The 22,427-nt window shown below is 35.7% G+C and overlaps 1 protein-coding gene across 1 annotated transcript in view; it reads right to left on the reverse strand.

Moving 5' to 3' along the window:
- The window catches only part of C1H8orf74 (chromosome 1 C8orf74 homolog), a 66,266-nt gene extending 58,651 nt beyond the window's left edge, over positions 1–7,615 (reverse strand). Inside the window, exons 1-2 of the mRNA XM_074225354.1 lie at positions 7,553–7,615; positions 1,197–1,389 (exon numbers count right to left, since the gene is read on the reverse strand). Coding sequence (XP_074081455.1) covers positions 1,197–1,389; positions 7,553–7,600 — 241 coding nt within the window. The 5' untranslated portion in view covers positions 7,601–7,615. The remainder of the gene's footprint in view (positions 1–1,196; positions 1,390–7,552) is intronic.
- Between the last annotated feature and the right edge of the window lie 14,812 nt (positions 7,616–22,427).

A 22,427-nucleotide genomic window follows, 5' to 3' on the forward strand; every position in this document is an offset into this window, starting at 1 on the left:
TGATACTTTGGTCAAAATTGTGCTTGGCAGCAGGTGTAGGCCACAGCTAGAAGAGTTACATCTCTGACACTTTCAATAACAATCTCCACCCTCTGTACCTGTGACAACTTAAATATGAAGAAGAGGGATCATCCAAAGCCCAAGTTTATGAACTGTTTTTAAAAGTTTTTTTATTTCCTTTGGAAGGATGTGATTTGTATGGGCCTTAATGATGAGAAGGGAAGGGAGTTGAGTAGTGAAAATATAAGGGTGGTAGCCTCTTGGTATCTAGAAGCTTAACATTCAGAGACATGAGGTATTTCAGTTGTGAAAGAAACTTAATTGGCCATTACCTATTAACATTTTCTTTTACCAGTCTTTTGTTTGCTGCTAAATATAATGAAAATTACTTTCCAAGGAGTGTTCTGCAGTGTAGGTAGGGGTGTGATGGAGCCATTTGAACTCAATAAGTTTTCAGTATAAGCCTTTGCACCTCAGAAATCTGCAAACACCTCAAATCAGGGATTGATTTATTGTTTTGTTGACTGATTAGACTTAACGAAGTCATGGAGAAAATACTAATAATGCAGATTAAATTTAAAATTTTGTCCAAAATTCCAAAGAACCCATGATGAAAAAATACTATCCATCTCCAGAGAGAGAACAGATGAACTCTGAATGAAGATTGAAATATACTTTTATAACCTTATTTTTCTTATTGCGTATACTTATGTGTGTGTAAATTTGTTTTACACATTTTCAAATTTGTAATTGACATCATTTTGCTGATTTTCTTAAGGGTGGGGAAAGAAAGGGAAAGAGTAAGAGAATTTGGAAAGGAAATAGTTTCCTAAATGGACACCAGTGAAGTGACTGGTCCAGCAGTGATATTATATTAATGAAAAGGAGGGTAATCCTGGAGACTTGGACTAAGGTTTTGTTTGTTGTTTGTTGTTGTTGTTGTGGGAGAGTGATGTGGGTTGTTAGTATGCTTATGAGGGATGTAGATGTTTTTAACACATAAATTTATTTGTGTAGCATTGCTTTTCTCCAAACCTGATTGATCATGCAAGATGTCTCACAAATCTTAGGACAGTTTTAAGTCACAAGAGAGTTTTAAGCCTTAATAACATAAACTTGCACTAAGACTTTTGGGACCCCCATTGATACTGGGCATAGCCCATCTATCTGTCAGCTCCATCAGGGCCAGACCATACCTTTGGTTTCCTCTAATAGTTCTTCCGTGAATCGAGCAACTTCTACCACAGTTGACCAGGGGAAACCTTTTTCTACTGCAAACACAATGCCATCATAGAGGATATCAAGTAAGATGTTTTTCCGGGACTCTTTCATTTCTTCAAAACCTTTCCATTTTGTCAGTCTTCTCAGGAGCTCCAGACCTTCCTGCTTCTGAGGGAATCAAAAATCACAGCCAGGTTAGAGGCCTTTTTACATTTCAATGCCACTGTATGCTATCCAAGCTAGTCTCTCGTGGGGGAATCCTATTGGTTATCAAAGCTAATCTCAGGTCAGATTGTACATTTATTCTTGGTCTCCCTCTCTTCTCCTTGGGCCCCTCTCTTAAAGCCTTGTATTTAAAATGTAGACCTTCAAGATCATCTATTCCAGTTCCCCTTCTTTGACAAACTGGGGGAACTGAGGTTCAGAAAAATTAAGTGTCACATAGACCTTGCCAAGTGGCAGAGCTTAGATTTGACTCTAGATTCTAGGATTCCAAATCTAGTATTCTTTTCCTTGCCTCTTGTTGTCTGACCTCTCACAGTTTGGGTTACCTCACTGCAACCACTATAGTGCCTTTAACCAGATCTTCCTCATATATGTGCCTCTTTTCTTCCCTATCAAAATTTTCCTTTCCTCAATGACCCATTTGAGCAGATTTCTATATAAGAAAGTAATATGATGAGTTAATTCATACTGAGGTTTTAATAGCAAAGAATAGTATTAAAGCAGTTGGGGAGGAAGTGTGATTTAATAAAAGGAATGTTTCTCCAGTGGTGAAAATTCATGTACAAGACCAATCAAGCAACCATTATCTTCAAATGAGAAAATGCATATAAAACAGTTTGTGAATCTTAAAGAATTATATAAATATATGCTGTCATTAGCATCATCAACTCTCAACCAAGGAAATGGATTTCCAAATTTTAAAAAGCAATATTTACATTCCCATTCTTTTCAGAAAAATAATTTATACAAATTATGTTCTTAGATGGTATTTTATTAAAATAAAATTATAATTTTATCATATTATGATTTTTATAATACTCAAATCTCAAATTTACAATAAAGTCATGTAACATGCACACTTATCTATTTATAATTTTTTTATTTCCATGGAACTTTTAAAATTTTTTAAAAGTTTTGGTGTTGGTTAGAAACTGACCATATGGTATACTAGCCAAAGTGAACAGCATTTACACCATTAACTAATATTATGATGCTTTGAGCATACATAAAAAAAAGATTATTTAACTTTGTGTTTGCATACTTTGTTTTTTCTGATTTCATTTCATATTAAAAATTGAGTTTTCTCCCTCTCTCCCACCCCTTTGCCATCCAGTTAGAAGGAAAGAAATATGATTCAATTTTATGTCATAGTAAACAAAATTTCTAAAAAATTAAAAATTAAAAGTAAGAAGTACAAAATTAGGGGGAAAATATGCTTTCAGAGTTAGTCAGGAAAACTGGTGATGACCCAAGGTACAGTAGTGACCTTAGTTTTCAATGTCTGACCAAACTCTAAGTGCTCCACAGCAATTGCTTCAGTCATGTTCATGACTGTTGAAACAAATTGTTCTCATGTCCCATTCCCCTAGGAAAAGTCTTTTTGCATGTCTGGGGTAGCTCAATGACAAGTTTGAAGGCTGTTGGTTACCCTCAACCTGATTTAACCTGAATACCTCTACATTTTTACTGGAGTATGACTGCTACACATACTACAGCTTCTTGGAGTGAGAAATAAGAGCTGATTGGCAGGTGAACACCAAAGGTGGTCAGCAAACCTTCACACCAGAGGTGCTAGTCCTCCTCAAATGTTAATATACCCCATTCTCGGTATAAATTTCAACAGGTCATGGAATATTATCTTTATGATATTTTTCTATAATCTCCTTGCTAGAACTTATGGCATCCAGATTTCTAAAGGAGAAGTTCAATGAGTCATGGAAAGAATCAGATACTAAAATTATATTAATGCAGGACCTCAATAGTCCCCTCTCAGAACATGATAAATTTAACTTCAAAAAGGTGTACAGAATTTTAGAAAAATTAGATATGATATGGAGAAAATGGATGGGAATAAAAAAGAATATGCCTTTTCTCAGTGGACAAAAATTGATCATGTATTGGAGCATAAAAACCTCACAGTAAAATTCAGAAAAATAAATATAAAATATATCTTTCTCAGATCATAATGCAATAAAAATTACTTTTGATAAAGGGCCATGGAAAACTAGCTTAAAAGTTCATTGGAAACTAAATAATCTAATCCTAAAGAATGAATGGGTCAAAGAACAAATCATAAAAATAATCAATACTGTCATTAAAGACAATGACAAAAATGAGACAATATTCCTAAATTTATAGACTACAGCCAGAACATTACTTAGAGGAAATTTTATATCTCTAAATATTTACATTAATAATACAGAGAAAGAGCAGATCAATGAATTGGGAAAGCAACTAAAATTTTTTAAGAGAACAAAAATACTCAATTAAATACCAAATTTGAAATCATGAAAACTAAAGGAGAGATTAATAAAACTTAAAATAAGAAAATTATTGAACTAATGCATAATGCATAAAACTAATAGCTGCTTTTATGGATAAAATAAACTTAATTTTATTTAAAAATGATTGCCTAATTATTAGTATTGAAAATTAAAAGGCTAAATTTACCACCAAATGAAGAGGAAAGTAACACAATAATTAAAAGTTATTTGACCCTATTAAATACCAATAAATCTGACAATTTAAGTGACATGGATGAATAATTCAAGAATCTAAACTGTACAGATTAACAGAAGAAAAAATAAAATTTTTAAATGACCCAGTCTTAGAAAAAGAAATTTAACAAGCCATCATTGAATTCCCTAAGAAAAAATTGCCACAGTCAGATGAATTCACAAGTGAATTCTATGAAACAGTTAAAGAATGATCAAATCTGATGCTATAGAAACTATTTGACAATATAGGTGAAAATAACATTCTACCAAATTCATTGTATAACATAATATGAAGCTGATACCTAAATTAGGAAGGATACCTAAATTCTCTAATGAATAATGATGCAAAATTTTATTTTTATTTATTTTTTAGGTTTTTGCAAGGCAAATGGGGTTAAGTGGCTTGCCCAAGGCCACACATCTAGGTAATTATCAAGTGTCTGAGACCGGATTTGAACCCAGGTACTCCTGACTCCAGGGCCGGTGCTTTATCCACTAGGCCACCTAGCCACCCTGATGCAAAATTTTAAATGCTAATAAGGAGATTACAGCAATACATCACCAGGTGGGATAATACACTATTCCAGAAATGCAGGGTTGATCCAATATTAGGAAAACTATTAGCACAAATGACCATACAAATAACAGCCACAGAAATCATATAATTATCTCAATAGATGCAGAAAATCTTTTTTTTTGGATGAAATGAAGTACCTATTCCTGTAAAAACTCAAAACCTTCCAATAATATCAGAGGTGAGGTAAAGATGCCCATTATCATCATTATGAGCTATGTTAGCTATAGCAATGTCAAGAAAAGAAATTGAAGGAATAAAAATTGGCAAAGAAGAAACAAAGCTATTACTCTTTGCAGATGATATGATGATATACATAGAAAATCCTAGAGAATCAACTTAACAATAGTTGAATTTCAATTTCATCAAAGTTGTAGGATATAAAATAAACCTATGTAAATCATCAGTGTATATATATATTATATATATATATGTATATATAATATATAAAACCAACAAAATAAAAAAAGAAATTTCTTTTAAAATAACTATAGACAATGTAAAATTATTGGGAGTCTTCCAGCCAAGATAAACCTTCAAACTGAATGAACATAATGGCCAAACACTTTTCAGATAAAGTTAGATGTAAGCAATTGCAAAAAATATTAATTGCTCATGGATAGACTGTCAATATAATAAAAATGACCTTACCTGAATTAATTTACTTATTCAGTGCTGTACCAATCAAACTATATATGAAAATTATTTTATGAAGCTTGAAAAAACAACAAAATTTATCTAGACGAACAAAAAGTCAAGACTATCAATATAATAAAGACAAACGAAGGTAGGTGGTTTATTCACATCAGATCTCAAACTGTATCATAAAGTAATAATCATCAAAACTATTTGGTACTAGTTGAGAAATAGTGTGGTGGATCAATGGGATGGATTAGGTAAACAAGACTCAGTAGTAGAAAATGACTATAGAAATGTAGTATTTGATAAACTCAAAGAACCTGGCTTTTGAAACAAGAACTCACTATCTGACAAAAATTGATGAGAAAACTGGAAAACAAAATGACAGAAACTAGGTATAGACCAACACCCCACACCATATATCAATATAAGATCAAAATGGGTACATAAAGGGTGATACCATAAGCAAATTAGGAGATGAAGGAATAGTATACCTATTAAAGCTATAGAGAAGGTAAGAATTTATGACCAAACAGGAGAGAGAGAGCATTGCTTGATGTAAAATGTACAATTTTGGTTATATTAAATTAAAAATGTTTTACAAAAATAAAGTCAATGCAATCAAGATTAGAAGGAAAACAGAAAGCTGAGAAATAATTTGAACACAAGTCTCTATGATAAAGAGCTCATTTCTCAGATATATAGAAAATTGATTCAAATTTTTTTTTAGGTTTTGCAAGGCAAATGGGGTTAAGTGGCTTGCCCAAGGCCACACAGCTAGGTAATTATTAAGTGTCTGAGACCAGATTTGAACCCAGGTATTCCTGATTCCAAGGCCAGTGCTTTATCCACTACTCCACCTAGCCACCCCTTGATTCAAATTTTTAAGAATACAAGTTGTTCCTTAGTTGAAGAATGACATTCCCCAAATGAGAAAGGACATGAGCAGTCAGATTTCAGAAGAAATCAAAGCTATCTATAGTCATATGGAAAAAGTGCCATTGCTAGGTCTGTATCCCAAAGAGATTAAAAAAAGAGGGGAGAGGAGAGGACCAATTTGCAAAAAATTGTTTATAGTGTCTATTTATGTGATGGCAAAGAATTGGAAATTAAGGGGTTATCTATCAATTGGATAATTGCTGAATGAATTGTGGTTTATGATTATAATGGAATATTGCTATGTTGTAAAGAAATGAGGAGCAGGTAGATTTCAGAAAAACCTATATGAACTGATATATAGTAAATTGGGCAGAACCAGAAGATCATTGTACATAGTTGACAGCAATACTATATGATAATCAACTGTGAATGACTAAGTTATTCTCAGCAATACAATGATCCAAGACATTCAAAAGGACTCTGGATTAAAAATACTATCCAGCCTCCAAAAGAAAGAACTGATGGAGTCAGAATGAAGAGCAAAGTGTACTATTTTTCACTTTATGCATTTTTTCATGTATTTTCCCCTTTGGGTCTGTATCTTCTTTTACATGACTAATATGGTAATATGTTTCCATGACTGAACAGATTTACACCTTTATCAAGTAACTGGCTGTCTCAAGAGAGGGAGAGATGAGAGAAAATTTAGAACTCAAAATTTTTAAAGAAATGAATGTTAAAAATTGTTTTACATGTAAGTAGAGAAAAATAAAATACTATTTTTTTTTTAAAAAAGAAAGAAAATGCTTATGTTATCTCAGTCAAGAGTTCCCTGAGTGGTAACATTCCTTTCTTCTCCCATCCCTACACTCAAGAGATTTCTTTTATTTTGAAAACTGATAATTTTATCTAACCTCTTAAACAAAAAGCTATAGGTTCCCTTTGTTGAGGAGTTGTCTTTTGAAAGACACACAGCATAGTGGAATATGTAGCAAGATTTGGGGTTTTGAAGAGGAAATGAATTTATATACACCTTCCTGGACCAGGACATTTGGCTAGCATGGTGCTTTGTTTTACCTAGGTCTAGTAGCCTTCCTGACTTAGACTTTACTCCTTAAGCAAGATTTTTGTCCAATTCTGTGTCTTGGTCCAGTGATTATAAAACTGTAAACTGCAGGTTCAAGATGACCTTTATGAGGGATAGTTCCAAGAAAACGTGGCATCTTTAATGTGTCTGTTACTTCAAGAAAAAAACACCACAGCCACTTCCAGAGTCTGAAGTCACTAACCTAGTATCCGGACAGTGCTCACAGAGTTAAAAATAAATATCAAAATTTATAAACAGGATCTTAGAAAGTATGGATTATCCAAGATTCCACATTTAAAGTGTCAGAATGATATGGATTGCTTCTAAAGCTTCACACCTGCACTGTTAGCCAATCAGATCTAGCTAGATACATAGATCTTTTGGGATTTTGGTTGCTTTTTTTTTTAAAAAATTACTTTATATCTTCACCTCAAGTTGGAAGATTTCTTTCACTCCTTGAGCTGTAAAATCCGCCATGGCCCCAGTATCTGGTTGCTAAGAAACCCTACAAGGAATAATATAGAGTTTCTAGAATACTCCCAGGGCGTGACAGGTCTGCTTTATTGGGTCACTTAACATGACTGTATGATGTGTGGGGCCTTTGCTTTAGGCTTTTTTTTTTTAATACTTTAGAGACTGTGGAGGAATGGGGGTGAGGGAAAGAAAAGCTCCTGGATAGTCTCTTCTTTCTGAGTTTTCAAGTTACTGTCCTCTCTTTGTTCTTCTCCCACCTGTCTGATTGTACCTTCTTAGTTGACTTTGTTGGATTTTTTATTCATGTTGCTCCCACTAAATATAAATATTCCTTAGGGTTCTACCCTGGGTTCTTTTCTCTCTATTTGATCTCACTTGGTGATTTCATCAAGTCCCATTGGTTCAGTTATCTTTATGCAGAAGACTTTCATATCTATATAGTTAGTCTTTGTCTGCCTCTTGGGTTCCAGACCAAATCATGTCATTTTGAATTTTGAATGGACATTTTGAATGTGATCTGTACATATTTCAAACTCTAATTATATAGATTCACTAGATTTTCTCCCAAATCCTCTTTCCATGATCAGTATCATTTTTCTAGTTACCTGGAGTCATAATTTTAGAGTATATATTGACTACTCAGTTTCACTTATCACTTATCTGATTCATTAGGAAGTATTATTGCCTCTAAAAATATATATTCCCAACTGTCCTCTCATACAGCCACATAATTTAGGCCCTCATTGCCTTTCATCTGTACTATTTCAATAGCCTTTTAATGACTCTCTGTGCCTCTAGGCTCTTATTCCATTCTATTCTCCATTCAGCTGTCAAGCTGATTTTTTGGTTGAGGCTTAACCCCTTTGGGTTAAGTGACTTGTTCAAGGTCACACAGCTAGTAAGTATCAAACATCTGAGTCTGAATTTGAACTCGGGTACTCCTGACTCCATGACCAGTGCTCTAACCACTGCACCAACTAACTATCCCAAAGTGATTTTTCTAAAGAATATTATGCTATCCTCCATTCAGTAAATTTCATTGCTTCCCTATTACTTTCAGTATCAAATATAAAATCTTCCCATTAAAGCTCTTCATAATGGACTTCCTCCTTACATTCTAACCCTAACTTCTTATACATTATATCCCTTTATGTATTCTACAATCCAACTACATTGGCCTAGTGTTCTTCAAACATGGTAGTATTATCAACAGAAATACAGTAATTTCAAGGAGGTAAAGGTTTGGGGGAGGGAAAGATCTGTTTTGAACATGGTGGGTTTAAGGTGCCTATGGGACAACTAGGTAAAGAAGTTCAGTAGGTGCTCAGTGCTAAAATTCAGGAGAGCAATTGCTCCTGAATCTTTAGATTTTTGCAGGCATAAATTATATATATATATATATATATATATATATATATATATGTACATACATACATAGACACATGCACATATATGTATGTATATACTCACATACACACATATGTATGATTAGATATATGAGAACTGATGAGAACACTAAGAGAAGATATAGAGGAGGAAGAGAGAAGGACCAAGGACAGAGTTTTAGGGACCTTACAAGGGGCCTTGACAGGTGGGAGGGGAATGATAATCAATGGAAACCAAAAAGTTGCCAGGAATATAGGAGGAAAATTGAAAGAGCAGTATCCGTGAAGTCAAAAGAAGAGAGGATGATTATTAGCATCAAAGGCTGTGACAAGTCAAGCCAAATGAGACCTTAGAAAAAAAATCACTGGATTTAGCACTTATGAAACCATTAGCAACCTTGGAATATACAATTTCAATTGATTGATGGTATGAAAAAAGTGAATGGGTAGCTAAGGAAATGGAAGCAGAGTACAGATGACCCTTTCTGAAGATTTGGCTATAAAAAGAAAAGGAGATACAAAATATTATCTTATATTGGGTGTCAGCATCTTAAATGAGGGAATCCCATGGTGAGTTCACAATCATGGAGGTCAATCCACAGGACCTTAGTCATCCTGAGAAATATGTGGCAAAGTAATGAATGACAGACCTTGCCCCTTGTCAGGATACACAGGTACAAACTCTCTAGTAGGAGGGAGACTTTTTGCTTTCATTTAGCTTGTTTAGAGATCCATAGGATTGAAAGCTAAAAGAAACCTTGGAGATCAAATCCCTTCACTTTCCAGATAAACTAATGCCTAGAGAGCAGAAGTGGCCTATTCAGGGTCATGAAGGCTCTAGAGGCATTTGAACCTAGGGTACCTACATTTGCACATGAGTCTTATGCCTCCAAAGAGAAAATTTCTTTCCATACTTAATAAGCATCTCTTAGATCTTTGAGGCTTAACTGTAGCTTACTGGCTGCAATCTCCCTTCTTCCTGCCCCATCCTCACTCTTGCCATTTCTTAGAATTTCTGAAAGCCATGGATATGCTTCTTGGGGGGTTTCAGCAGGATCTTTCCTCTTAGTCAATATCTTGCATACCCTTCTAATGACATGAGCTCCTAAGGGGAAACCTGCCCCCACCCCCAAAATACTAGGCTACCTTAGGAGCTATTCTAGTGTGAAAATATTTTGGACTCAGGTATTCCACTCATATAAGGAAGAGTGTGGAGAACTTGGTGGAACTGGATGTGCTAAATCCAAGGGGGATTACTCTGAAGAGTAATAGTAGACTCCCTTCCTTCCTCTTTCTCCACTTATGGCTTTAGCATAATAACACTCGAGGTCCAGGTGACTGCTTTTCTGCCCTTCTTCCTTCATTCTCCTATCCCCTTGGTATTTTGTTTTAGGCTTTGAGCATCCCCTTCTGTTGAAGCTTTGACATATCTTTGAGCTCAGTAATGTGAGTATTCCCTCCAACAATTCAGATTTCATCTTATCCTTGCTCATCTGTTCTGTGTGACTATTGTCTTAACATGTCATCTTGGAAGTCCTCCAAGGTGATGGAAATCTTCCCTGAGTCCTCCTGAGTGAAAGCACACTACAACAAAGGCCTTTTGTTTTAGATATTATTAGTCTGATTTCTTTGTTATATCATTTCCCTAGTCCTATAATTGCTGTTGAAGATTGGAATACACTATACTTTAGATGCTGAATATATTTGTAGGCATCTAGAGGAAAGAGGTTAAAGATCATGGGGATAATTGATCAAATTAGGGTCTAGGGGAAGAGGGAAGGAATGGGAAGAAGACCATGTGTGGACTTTGGGAAAATTCTTATGAAAAGAAAAGAAGCATCCTTTATTCCAAGGTAGGAAGGAAGTATAGAGAAAAATTTTGAAGCAAGGATTGGTGATAAATTTGTGAGTGGGAAAGATACTAATAGCTAGCATTTCTATGACACTTCAAGGGCTGCAAAACAACCCTTACAGATATTAACTCATTCAGTTTTCACAACAACCCTGGAAGAAAGATGCTATTGCTATCCCCATTTTATAGTTGAGGAAACTGAGGCAGGTTAAGTGACTTGCCCAAGATCAGTCCTTTGATCCTCTGACTTTCAAGCTGGTAAGTATCTGAGGTCAGATTTGAACTCAGTTCTTCACAAATTCATTCCCAGTGCTTTAGAAAACTTTTGTAGACTATAACTTTCAGAGAAGACACTGACCTGAATTGGTTGAGGAAGTTCCACACTGGGAGCTTCCTGCTTCAATGGAATCCCAGATCCAGTACCTATCGCTGGGGTATACAGTAATCTTTTTTGTTTGTATATTGAGTTAATAGTTTTCACTGAAATAGAGTCACTTATAATTTCATAAATTTTCTGGGCAAAGATGTAATTGGTTTGCTTGGTTTTTTTTCCTCTTTTATTCCAAACTTCTATAATAGTATAGGGAAGTGGATAGATTCTAGAGTCAGGAAGATTTGTCTAACTGAGCTCAAATTTGACCCCAAGGACTTACTAGTTGTGTGCCTGTGGGCAAGCCATTTAATCAGTTTGCCTCAGTTTCCTCATCTATAAAATGGGGATAATGTGAGGATTAGATGAGATATTTGTTAAGTGCTTTCCAAACCTTAAAGTATTATATTTGTGATTGCTCAATCATGTCAGACTCTTGTGATCCCATTTGGGTTTTCTTGGCAAAGATACTGGAGTAGTTTTCTGTTTCCTTCTCCAGTTCATTTTACAAATGAGGACACTAAGGTAAACAGTGCTAAGTGACTTACCACAGAGCTAGTAAATGTTTGAGGATGGATTTGAACTCAAATCTTCCTGATTTCAGACCCAGCACTCCTTACATGTGGTACCTAGCTGCTGTAAGTTCATGCTCAAGTCAAGACATTATCCTGTGATATCATTGGTTCTCTTTGAAAATGGATGAACAACAATAATAAATACTAGCTATTACTGATTCCTCTCTACTCCAGTTATAGCAATACCTTTCAAGGCCATTCTGATAATATTTATTAGTCTGTACTATTATTATTAATGTTTGTGTTACCACATAACTTCATTTAGAGAACATTTGCTATTAAATATTGTATCATGATCAAGAATATCTAACCACCTCTTGGGATTAGCCCCATAAATGTAGGGCAGGGAATTAGGAACTTCTTGTGAAATGTTCTTGGTGTTGATCATTGAATACTAAGAGACAGCTAGATGGTGTAGTGGATAGAGCAATAAGTTTGGAATCCAGAAAACTCATTTTTGTGAGTTGAAATTTGACCTCAAACATTCACTAAGGCAGTAACTTCACTCTGTCTCAGTTTTTCTCATTTGTAAAATGAACTGGAGAAGTAATTGGAAAAATCACTCCAGAATCATGGCCAAGAAAACCTCAAATGGAGTTACAAAGAATCAGATATGATTGAGAATGATTGAACAAATAAAATCACAGTATTGACTAGAATTTTCACTGACAGTTACAGGAGTAAAAATCCATTTTGAAGACACTTCCAAAATCTTGTTTTATTAAGGGAAAAGGGTAGAAAGCAGGTATGCTCAATAATATGCTTGCAATAATTTCTTCTTTGACTTGGTAGTTCTGAAACTTGGCTATAATATTCCTTGCAGTTTTCATTTTGGGATCTTTTTCAGAAGGTGATCCTTTCAATTTCCATTTTATTCCCTACTTCAAGGACATCAGGATAGTTTTCCTGGATAATTTCTTGAAAGTGATGTCAAGGTTCTTTTTTGGTCATGGCTTTCATATAGTCCAATAGTTTTTAAATTTTCTCTCCTGGATCTGTTTCCAGGTCAGTTGTTTTTCCAGTGAAATATTTCATACTTTTCTTCTAGTTTTTCTTTCTTTTGACTTTGTTTTATTGTTTCTTGACTTCTCACAAAGTCATTAGCTTCCCTTAGCTTCATTCTATATTTTAAGAAATTATTTTCTTCAGAGAGCTTTTGTATCTCCTCTTCCATTTGGTCAATTCTGCTTTTTAAGCTATTCTTCTCCTCATTGGCCTTATGAGCCATTTTTTTTTCCATTTGACCCAAACTAGTTTTTAAAATGATATTTTCTTCAGTACTTTTTGTATTTCCTTCATCAAGCTGATGACTCAATTTTCATGATTTTTCTTCATCACTCTCATTTCTCTTCCCAATTTTTCCTCTACCTCTCTTACTTGAGTTTCAAAATTCTTTTTTGACCTCTTCCATGGTCTGAGACCAATTCACAGTTTTCTTGGCGGCTTTGGATGTAGAAGTTTTTGACTTTTGTGTATTTTGATCCTTCATATGACCAAAGTAATTGTCTATGGTTGGATTTTTTTCCTTCTTTTGTTTGCTTATTTCCCCAACCTATGACTTGATTTTAATTCTTTGTTAAGGTGGGGTTCTGCTTCCAGGGTGAAAAACTCACTGTCCCAAGCTTTTGAGGGTTTTGAAGCTGTCTTCAAGGATACCCCCCCAGGAATCTGCAAGTTTTCAATTCCCCCCTCATATGAGAGGCTATGACTATTCTCTTGGTCTGTGCTTAGGTCTGTAGGTGACCACAGGCACTTCTTTCTGCTTTAGAAACTTGAAGAGAGTCCATACTCTGCTTCTACTCCTTTTCCTGAAATTGAGGCCCCAGACTGTGAACTGGATCTGAGTATGAGTGAAGCAACAGAGTCCTGTCTCAGGGATAGCAAAGAGACCTCTTCAATCTCCCCCAAGCCCTTTGCCTTCCAAGTTATCCTTGGCAATCCCTGGACTGAGAGATATGGAAACCACTGCCATGGATCCAGGTACCCATGTTCTATTCCTGGATGGCTGGAGTCAATTTGCTTAGCATAGCCTGACCCTTTCTAACCCAGGTGTAGCAGATTCTTCCCACATATCTTCCCAGTTGTCTTGGGCTGAAAAATTATTTCACTTGGTCTTTTTGTGGGTTTTGCCATTCTAGAATTTGGTTAGAATCATTAAAGGTATTTGGAGCAGTTTGTGGGAGAACTCTGGGGAGTCCTTGCCTTTATTTGGCTCCACCTCTTTTTTCAACACTTTGAAAAGGAGAACAGGGATTAGATGTGAACCACTAGGAGGGGGAAATGGCAGAAGGGAGATGACATTGAAACAAAAAACACTTTTTGTGAACTTCTTATTTATAGAAAAAATGGAAGTTTCTAGGAAATTTTGGTAGGTTGTTGGCAAATGATGTGAAACAGATTAGTATGATAAAGAAGTTGAAATCTGGGAGGTATCAGAGGTGGAATACAGGACTGTAGAACAGAATAGAATAGAACCTCAGATAGCCCACCCTTTACTCAAGCAGTAATCTGAATTATAATATCTCTAAGAAATGAATTTTAAATATTTGATAGTAAAAATTCTCTTAAAGAGATAAATTAACTTGTCTAGCTGATCACCAACAAGAAGCCTTCTAAAAGCATCATAAAGGAATTTCTTCTAGGAATCATAAGTTTAATGCTGGAAGTGACCTCAGAGTCCTTCAACTCAAACCCTCTTCCTTTTCAGATGAGGAAACTGAGGCCCAGATATATCAAATGAATTGCCCAAGGTCTTAAAGGTATTGAGTCAAAGCTGGGATTTTAATCCAGATGTTCAGACTCCAAATTGAGTTCTTTCCTATTGAGTAGTGACCCTTCTTGGACTGTGACATAATGGATAGAATGCAGGAGTCATCATCCTTTCCCTGATGCATTGATTAAAATGTGAAACTTGAAGTCTGGAAGATCTGAGTTCAAGTCCTCCTACTTTACCAGATGTGTGTCCTTGAGCAAGATACTTAACTTTTCTAAGGCTTAGTTTCCTCATCTGTAAAATGAGTATAATTATAGCACCTACCTTACAGGAATAATATAAAAATCTAAAGCTGGAAGGGAGTTTAAAGGTCATCTAGTTCAACTCACAAATTTTCCAGGAGAGAAGACTGGCCTAGAGGAGTTAAATGATTTGTCCATAGTCACACTTGTCAATGTTACATATCCAGGATCTAAACACAGGCCCTTGATTTGAAGTACAGTGTTCTTTCCATTATATCATGCAGTATATAAGGGACTCTGCAAACTTTGAAATGATAAATAAATATGAACTATTATTATTAAAGAAGGCATGACAAAGGTTATTTGTTCACTTCAAAGCAGCATGTTCTGCTCATGGCCATTCCATTGCAATGTTGAGAGATATTTTAACTAACAAGTATTTATTAATTGGTTACCATAAACAGTCATTATACTAAATATAGAACATACAAAGAATGGCCAAACTGGTCCCTGCCCTCAAAGAGCTTACATTCTATTGGAAGAAGCATTTATTAAATGGCTATGATATACCAGTCACTGTAGAAAGTTCTGGGTATGCAAAAAGAGGCAAAAGATTATCTCTACCCTCAATAGATTACAATTTAATGAGGGAACAACATGTAAACAAATATAAACCAAGAAAACTATGATCAGAACACATAGAAATAGTTAAAAAAGGGAAGACACTGAAATTAAGAAGGATTGGGAAAAGCTTCTTATAGAAGGTAGGATTTTAGTTGGAATTTAAAGGAAGTTCAGTGGTCAGAGTAGAGGAAGAGCCTTGCAGATATTTCAGAAAAAAATACCTTTAGCTAAGAGATGGAGTGTCTTATTAGTAGAACAGACAGAAGGCTAGTATCTCTGAATGGAAGTATATCCATAGGGGAAGCTAGGTGGTGCAGTGGATAGAGCACCAGCCCTGGAGTCAGGAGTACCAGAATTCAAATCCGGCCTCAGACACTTAATAATTACCTAGCTGTGTGGCCTTGGGCAAGCCACTTAACCCATTTGCCTTGCAAAAAAAAAAACCCTTAAAAAAGAATATCCATAAAGGGGTAGGATGTAAGAAGAATGGAAAGGTAGGATGGGACCAGTTCATCTAGAGCATTAAATGTTTTAATTTGATTCTAGAAGAGGAAGCCATTGGAACTTGGAGTGTGGGAAGGGGAAGGGGGTGGCATGATCAAAAAAAAAATCATCTTCACTGTGGATAGATTAGAGAAGTGAATAACTTGAGGCCAGGAGATAAGTCAGAAGATATCATAATCATGGAGGCAAGAATTGATAAAGGTCAGAGCTAGGGTGGGGATTCTGTGAGTGAAGAGAAAGATGTTTTTTGGGAAAATGTTTTGAAGATAGAGGTGCCAAAATTGACAGGATGAGAGAGAGAGAGTGGTCAGGGATGTGGTCAGGTTGTGTGCCTGGATGCCTGGAAGATAGTGGTACCCTTGACAGTAATAAGCAAATTTAGAAGAGGAGAGTGTTTGGGGGGGGCGGGTAAAGATAATGAGTTCAGTTTTGGATATGCTGAATTTGAGATGCTTGCAGGATATCCAGTTCAAGATTTTCAAAAGATAGTTGGTGATGCATCACTCAGGCCTATATATATATATAGATATGGAAATCATCTGAATAAAAATTATAATTGAATCCATGGAAGCCAATGAAATGATCAAATTTTGGGTATGGATTCTTAATTTTTTTTGTATTTGAAGCCCTTTTTCAGTCTGAAGAAGTCTATGGATTTCTTCTCAGAATAACGCCTTTTCATTCATAATTGAAGAAAATGATAAATTTTAGTTAGAAGTAGTGAATTCAAAGTGCTATTTTTTTTTCATCAAAGTTCATGGACCTCTAGAAATCTATTCATGGTTTCTTTGGAAGTTCTGTGGATCCCAAGTTAAGAAAGATTGTTTTAGAATGAAAAGAGAAGAGGGCTCAGGACAGAAACTTGGGGGCACTCTTATTTAGTGGGTATGATATTAATGAAGAACCAGCTAAGAAGATTGAGAGGGAAAGGTTCAATCAATTGAAGGAGATACAAGAGATAGCATCATAAAAAGAATTGGCCAGTAAGAATTCTTTGATAACTCTGGATAGAATAATTTCAGTTGAATTATAAAGTCTGGTCTTCTAGGATTAAAGAGGAAGAGAGTGGAGCAGCTAGGTGGTGTGGTGGATAGAGCACTGTCCCTGGAGTCAGGAGTACCTGAGTTCAGATCCAGCCTCAGACACTTAATAATTACCTAACTGTGTGGCCTTAGGCAAGCCACTTAACCCTATTTGCCTTGCAAAAACTGAGAGAGAGAGAGAGAGAGAGAGAGAGAGAGAGAGAAATCTTTGATTTTTCATTTAGCCAAGAAGGGTAGCAGAGACATATGATGGTAGCTCTAGGAAATGGTTGGATTAAGTGAGGGTTTTTGAGGATGGAGAAGATTTGAGTATGTTTGTAAGTGTCAGGGAAGGAACCAATAGATAGGGAGAGATTAATGTTAAGGATGACAGGGAGAAAGAGATAAGACATTATCTCTGGAGAATGCTGCTTAGGCAAAGCACCCAAGAAATATCAAGAGATCTTTCTCCAATTTAAGGTGGGAGGAGACAGGAAGGAAAGAGGCAGGCCCAGGAATTAGAAGCACCACAGAAAGGGTTTGATTTCAAAGCTCCTTAATCCCATGGCAGCCTCCTTAGACTCCACAGGATGCATTGCGGCTTTCCTGCCAAGTCAGCCTAACCCTTATCTTCAAGGGCAGTGTTGATTTTTCCCGCGGTATGTAAGTAATGAGAGAACAGGAAGGGGCAGTGATTTACCATGGCCAGCAGTCATGGCAGGAGCAGCCCACATTTCTGTAGTGTTTTCATGTTGATAAAGCCTTTTCCTCCTGGTTACTCTATGGGGTAACTAGCATAAGAATTAGCCTTTTTATTTTATAGGTGAGGAAGCTGTGGCTACTGAATGGTGGAAGCAAGACTTCATCCCAAGACTCTCCTGACTACTTCAGATCTCATGTTCTTTCTACCACATCACATTATATAATATATATATACACATATGTATGTATGTATGTCATATTTAAAACCATATATGTGTTTTATCTATATCTATAAATGCATATGGTTTTCTATTCTAGTGACTAGTTTAGCAATAATAATAATTTTGTTATTAGTCTCAAAAAGGTAATTTAATAGAGTCAAATGACCTCAGTATTTTTAATCATTAAAAATGATTGAGTTAGATTAAACCATCTCCAAAGTCCTTTCCAGTATTAACATTTTATGTGTCAGACTGTGGGCAGGCTGATTGCTATTTTCAAAGATGGAGATTGGACCCTGTGTGCATGTTTTTGAGTTTTTGCAGTAACTGAATGAGAGACAAACAGAAAGAGTCCATAAAGGGAGAGGTACAGAGAACCCCTTTGAGTATTCCCATAGCTGTAGCATCAACTTATGCCAGCAAAAAATGGCAATGTGACAAGGGATCTCAGAATACAAACTTCCTTTTCATTACCAAGGCAGAATTGACTGTGCTGTTTGTATCATTTAAAATTTTGGATTGGGGGGGGGTCTCTTGAGATCAGAACATTGTGTCCTCAGAGAATAGTATTTTGCAAAAAGTCAAGAGATCAAGATCTCTTCTCCAATGACATTTCTGTCTCTCATCAGCATTTCTGAGTACTTTGTGTCCTGAATTCTGATGTTTACAAAGAGCACATGGAAAAACAGAAAGGAAATGACATTATCACAGAAATTCAAAAGTTGATCAGGACCTCAGAGGTCATCTGGTCCAAGTCATATCTTATCAAGATCCCTGCCTCCAGCCTAAATAATCCTGCCAATATACATTCATTCTTGCTTAAAGACTTATGGTGAGGGGGCAATTAATTAGCTTCCATGGCAAGCATTCTATTTGAGGATAATGTTTCTGATTATTGAGAAATTTTCCCTTTCATTAAACTTGTATTTTTACATCTTCTACCCATTGCTTTTAGTATTGTCCTCTGGGGCATAGAAAAACAGATATAATCCACCTTCTTTGTAGGAAACTATCCTATCCACCTAAATCTTCTCCCCTCTTGGCTAAACATTCCAAGTTTCTCCAACTGATTTTTATACGGCATGAATTTGAGATCCTCTCATATTGGTTGCTCCCTCTCTAGATGCTCTCTAACTTATAAGTGACTGTCTTAAAATGTGATTGAGGTGACAAAACTAGGGGACAGGGTGGGGGTGAGATATATAGAGAGGGGTATGTGATTAGGCTTTAGGCAGGTTGGGGAGAGGATGGGTGACTTTTGGAATGATGTATGGATTGAGATGGGAGTAGGAGAGACACTTGGAGGTTTGGGTGAATAAAGTAACAGGGTAAAAAGAAAGACTGAGAAAGAAAATATTAAAAAATAAAATGGAAGGAAGTTTGAAAATAAAAAATATAAATTTGAATGTGAAAGTGATGTTTATAGAAGCTCTCTTTGTGGCAGCAAAGAACTGGAAATTACAAGAATCCCTGACAATGACTTGAACAAGCTATGATGCTTCATTGTGATGGATATCGATACTATAAGAATGAGCTTTCCACATCCAGAGGAAAAAAACATGGAGTCTGAATGCAAAGCAAAGCATACTATGTCCACTTTTTAAAACCTCTTTTGCATTTTTTCTTTCTCTCTTTCTTTCTCATGTTTTTCCCCTTAGTTCTAATTCTTCTTTCACATCATGACTAATATGGAAATACGTTAAAGATTATATTATATGTATAATCTATATATCCTCACTGCCATGGGGGATGGGGAGAGAAACAAGGGTGTAGAAAAATGTGAAGCTCTAAAGCTAAAGCTTGCAAAAGAATGAATGTTGAAAACTATCTTTGCATGTAATTGGAAAAAAATAAAATATTAAAAAGTAATTAAAAAAGAAATGATGAACTCAATAATCTTAGAAGGTCATGAAAAGACTTATATAAAATAATGAAGAATGAAATGTATAGAACCAAGAAAACATTGTATAGAATAAGAACAATATTGTTTTAAGAATGATTTTGAGTGGGGCGGCTTGGTGGTACAGTGGATAGAGCACCGACCCTGGAATCAGAAGTCTCTGAGTTCAAATCTGGTCTCAGACACTTCATAATTACCTAGCTGTGTGGCCTTGGGCAAGTCACTTAACCCCATTTGCCTTGCAAAAAACCTAAAAAAAAATAAATGATTCTGAGCAACTAAGTCATTTCTACTATTATAAATACATAAATTAAAAATAATGTCCATATAAAGAGAAACACTATCTGCATCTAGGGAAAGTACTGATAAATAGGAGTATGTATAGAATAATTTTATATACATGCATATATATATATATATATATATTTATTTGTGTCTGATGATAGCCATCTTTAGGGTGAATGTATATATATATATAATTATATAATATATAATTTTTATATTGTAATATACTTAATCTCACATAGTACATAATATCACATGATATAATTAAATAATATATAATTATACACACATATAATTACCAAGACAGAGTTCACCCTGTTGTCTGAATCACTTTGTGCTTTGGACAAAGAGTCTCTAAGGTCAGATTTTGTGTGCCCCAGCACAGTTCTATATGTGGGTTGTAGGGACAGAAGGAGAGAGACAGAAACAGAGAGACAGAGATAGAGAGACAGAGACAGAGAGAAAGGAAGAGGGAGAGGAAGGGAGAGAGAGAGAGACAGAGAGACAGAGAGACAGAAAGAAAGAGAGAGACAGAGAGAGACAGAGAGAGAGAGAGAGAGACAGAGAGAGACAGAGAGACAGAAAGAGACAGAGACAGAGACAGAGAGACAGGGACAGAGAGACAGAGAGAGAGAGAGAGAGAGACCGAGACAGAGAGACAGAGAGACAGAGGCAGAGAGACAAAAAGAGAGAGAGAGAGAGAGAGAGACAGGGACAGAGACAGAGACAGAGACAGAGACAGAGACAGAGACAGAGACAAAGACAGAGAGATCTGGGGACTATTTAGTCTAGATGATCTCTAAGGTCCACTCCAGTTCTGTGGCTCCATAGGACCATGATTCTGATTCCTGGCATCCCTGCATTCCCGCCTTGTGAACTTGTAATCTACTAATTCCCCCCCTTCCCAGTTCCCCTGTCAAAACCCCATCTCAATCTTCTGGCATCCTAATGAAGTCAGAATTTAAAAGGAAAAACTGGGGAGCCCTGTCCCAACCTTACTAAGTTGCATGTGCACTGTATTAACTTTCCTTTACATGTTCTCCAAACCAATTGAGGGAAACTCTGAGCATATTAATGGAACTCCCAAGTACAAGAATTCTGAAAGGATAGACCATTCCTGGGGAAAGGGGGATTTAGGAAGAATTTTGAGCAACTAAATAGAGAAAAATTAAGCTTAATTTTACATGGGAAAAAGTCCTGAATATAGTATTATTTGAGAAAAGCATAATTTCACTTTGATTATTTTGAGGACATAATATTTTCAGAGTTGAAATTGTCCCACCAAATATCTATTTGTGTTATAAAACACTAAGGTCTTACAAAACAGTCTGGGAAACTTGCATCCACATCAGAATTATAGAAAATTATTATTAGATGAGATCTGAGATCATTTAGTCCAAAGGACTGGATCTGGAGTCAGAGGACCTGTGTCCAAATCTTGCCTCTGTTACTTTCTTACTAACTATCTACTTGACTTTGGTCATGGAACATTCCTTCCTTAGACCTTCATGTCCTTGTAGATAAAAATGAGAGGATTAGACTAAATGATCTCTAACATTCTAGCTTTGTTATTCTTTTTTTTAAATGTAAAACATTTCAAATTAGTCATTTTGTAGGAGAAGACTCAAATAAAAGGAAAGTCTTTATTCAATCAATATCAGTTCTTTCTCTGGAGGCGTCATCATTAGTCCTTTGAGATTGTTTTGAAAAATTGTATTGTTGAGAATAGCTAAATCATTCACAGTTTTTCAGTGAATAGTATTGCTATTGAACAATATTACTGTGTACAGTTCTGTTCATCTCACTATGCATCAATTCAAATAAGTCCAGATTTTTCTGAAATCATCTTGATGATAATTTCTTAGGGCACAATAATATTCCATTATAATCCTGTACCACAACTTGTTTAGCCATTCCTCAGTTGATGGGCATCCCTTTGATTTACAATTCTTTGTCACTACAAAAAGAGTTGCTATAAATATGTTTGTATAAATAGGTCCTTTTCCCTTTTGGGGGAAGTAGATCTGACCCAGATGTAAATTCTAAAAGTTCTTCTAATTACTACTCTGGAAGTCAAGATCCAGATTTTGAAGTGATTTTCTTAATGTCCAACTAATTGTTTTATCCTCCTAGGGACTTTGCTCATTCCATTTCCCTTTTTCTTTCTTTGGGCCTTTTTTTAAACCTTCAAACAAAGTATAAATCTCCCCAAAATTGGGAACAAGGCTTTCCCTGACCCTGCTCCTCTGTTGTGGTTACTGTTCTATTTTTCTCCACTTTATTGTCAAAATTCAATGGCCTATACTCACTGTCTCCACTTCTTCATGCACAAGCTTTTGAGTGAGGTTTTATGATCCCTGTTCTAAGCCATTAAGTTGCAGAACCTCAAGTCTATTCTGCATTGATACTAGTGGGGTCTTTCTCTTACACTAATC

Source organism: Macrotis lagotis, chromosome 1 (assembly GCF_037893015.1).
Source record: "Macrotis lagotis isolate mMagLag1 chromosome 1, bilby.v1.9.chrom.fasta, whole genome shotgun sequence".
NCBI lineage: Eukaryota > Metazoa > Chordata > Mammalia > Peramelemorphia > Peramelidae > Macrotis > Macrotis lagotis.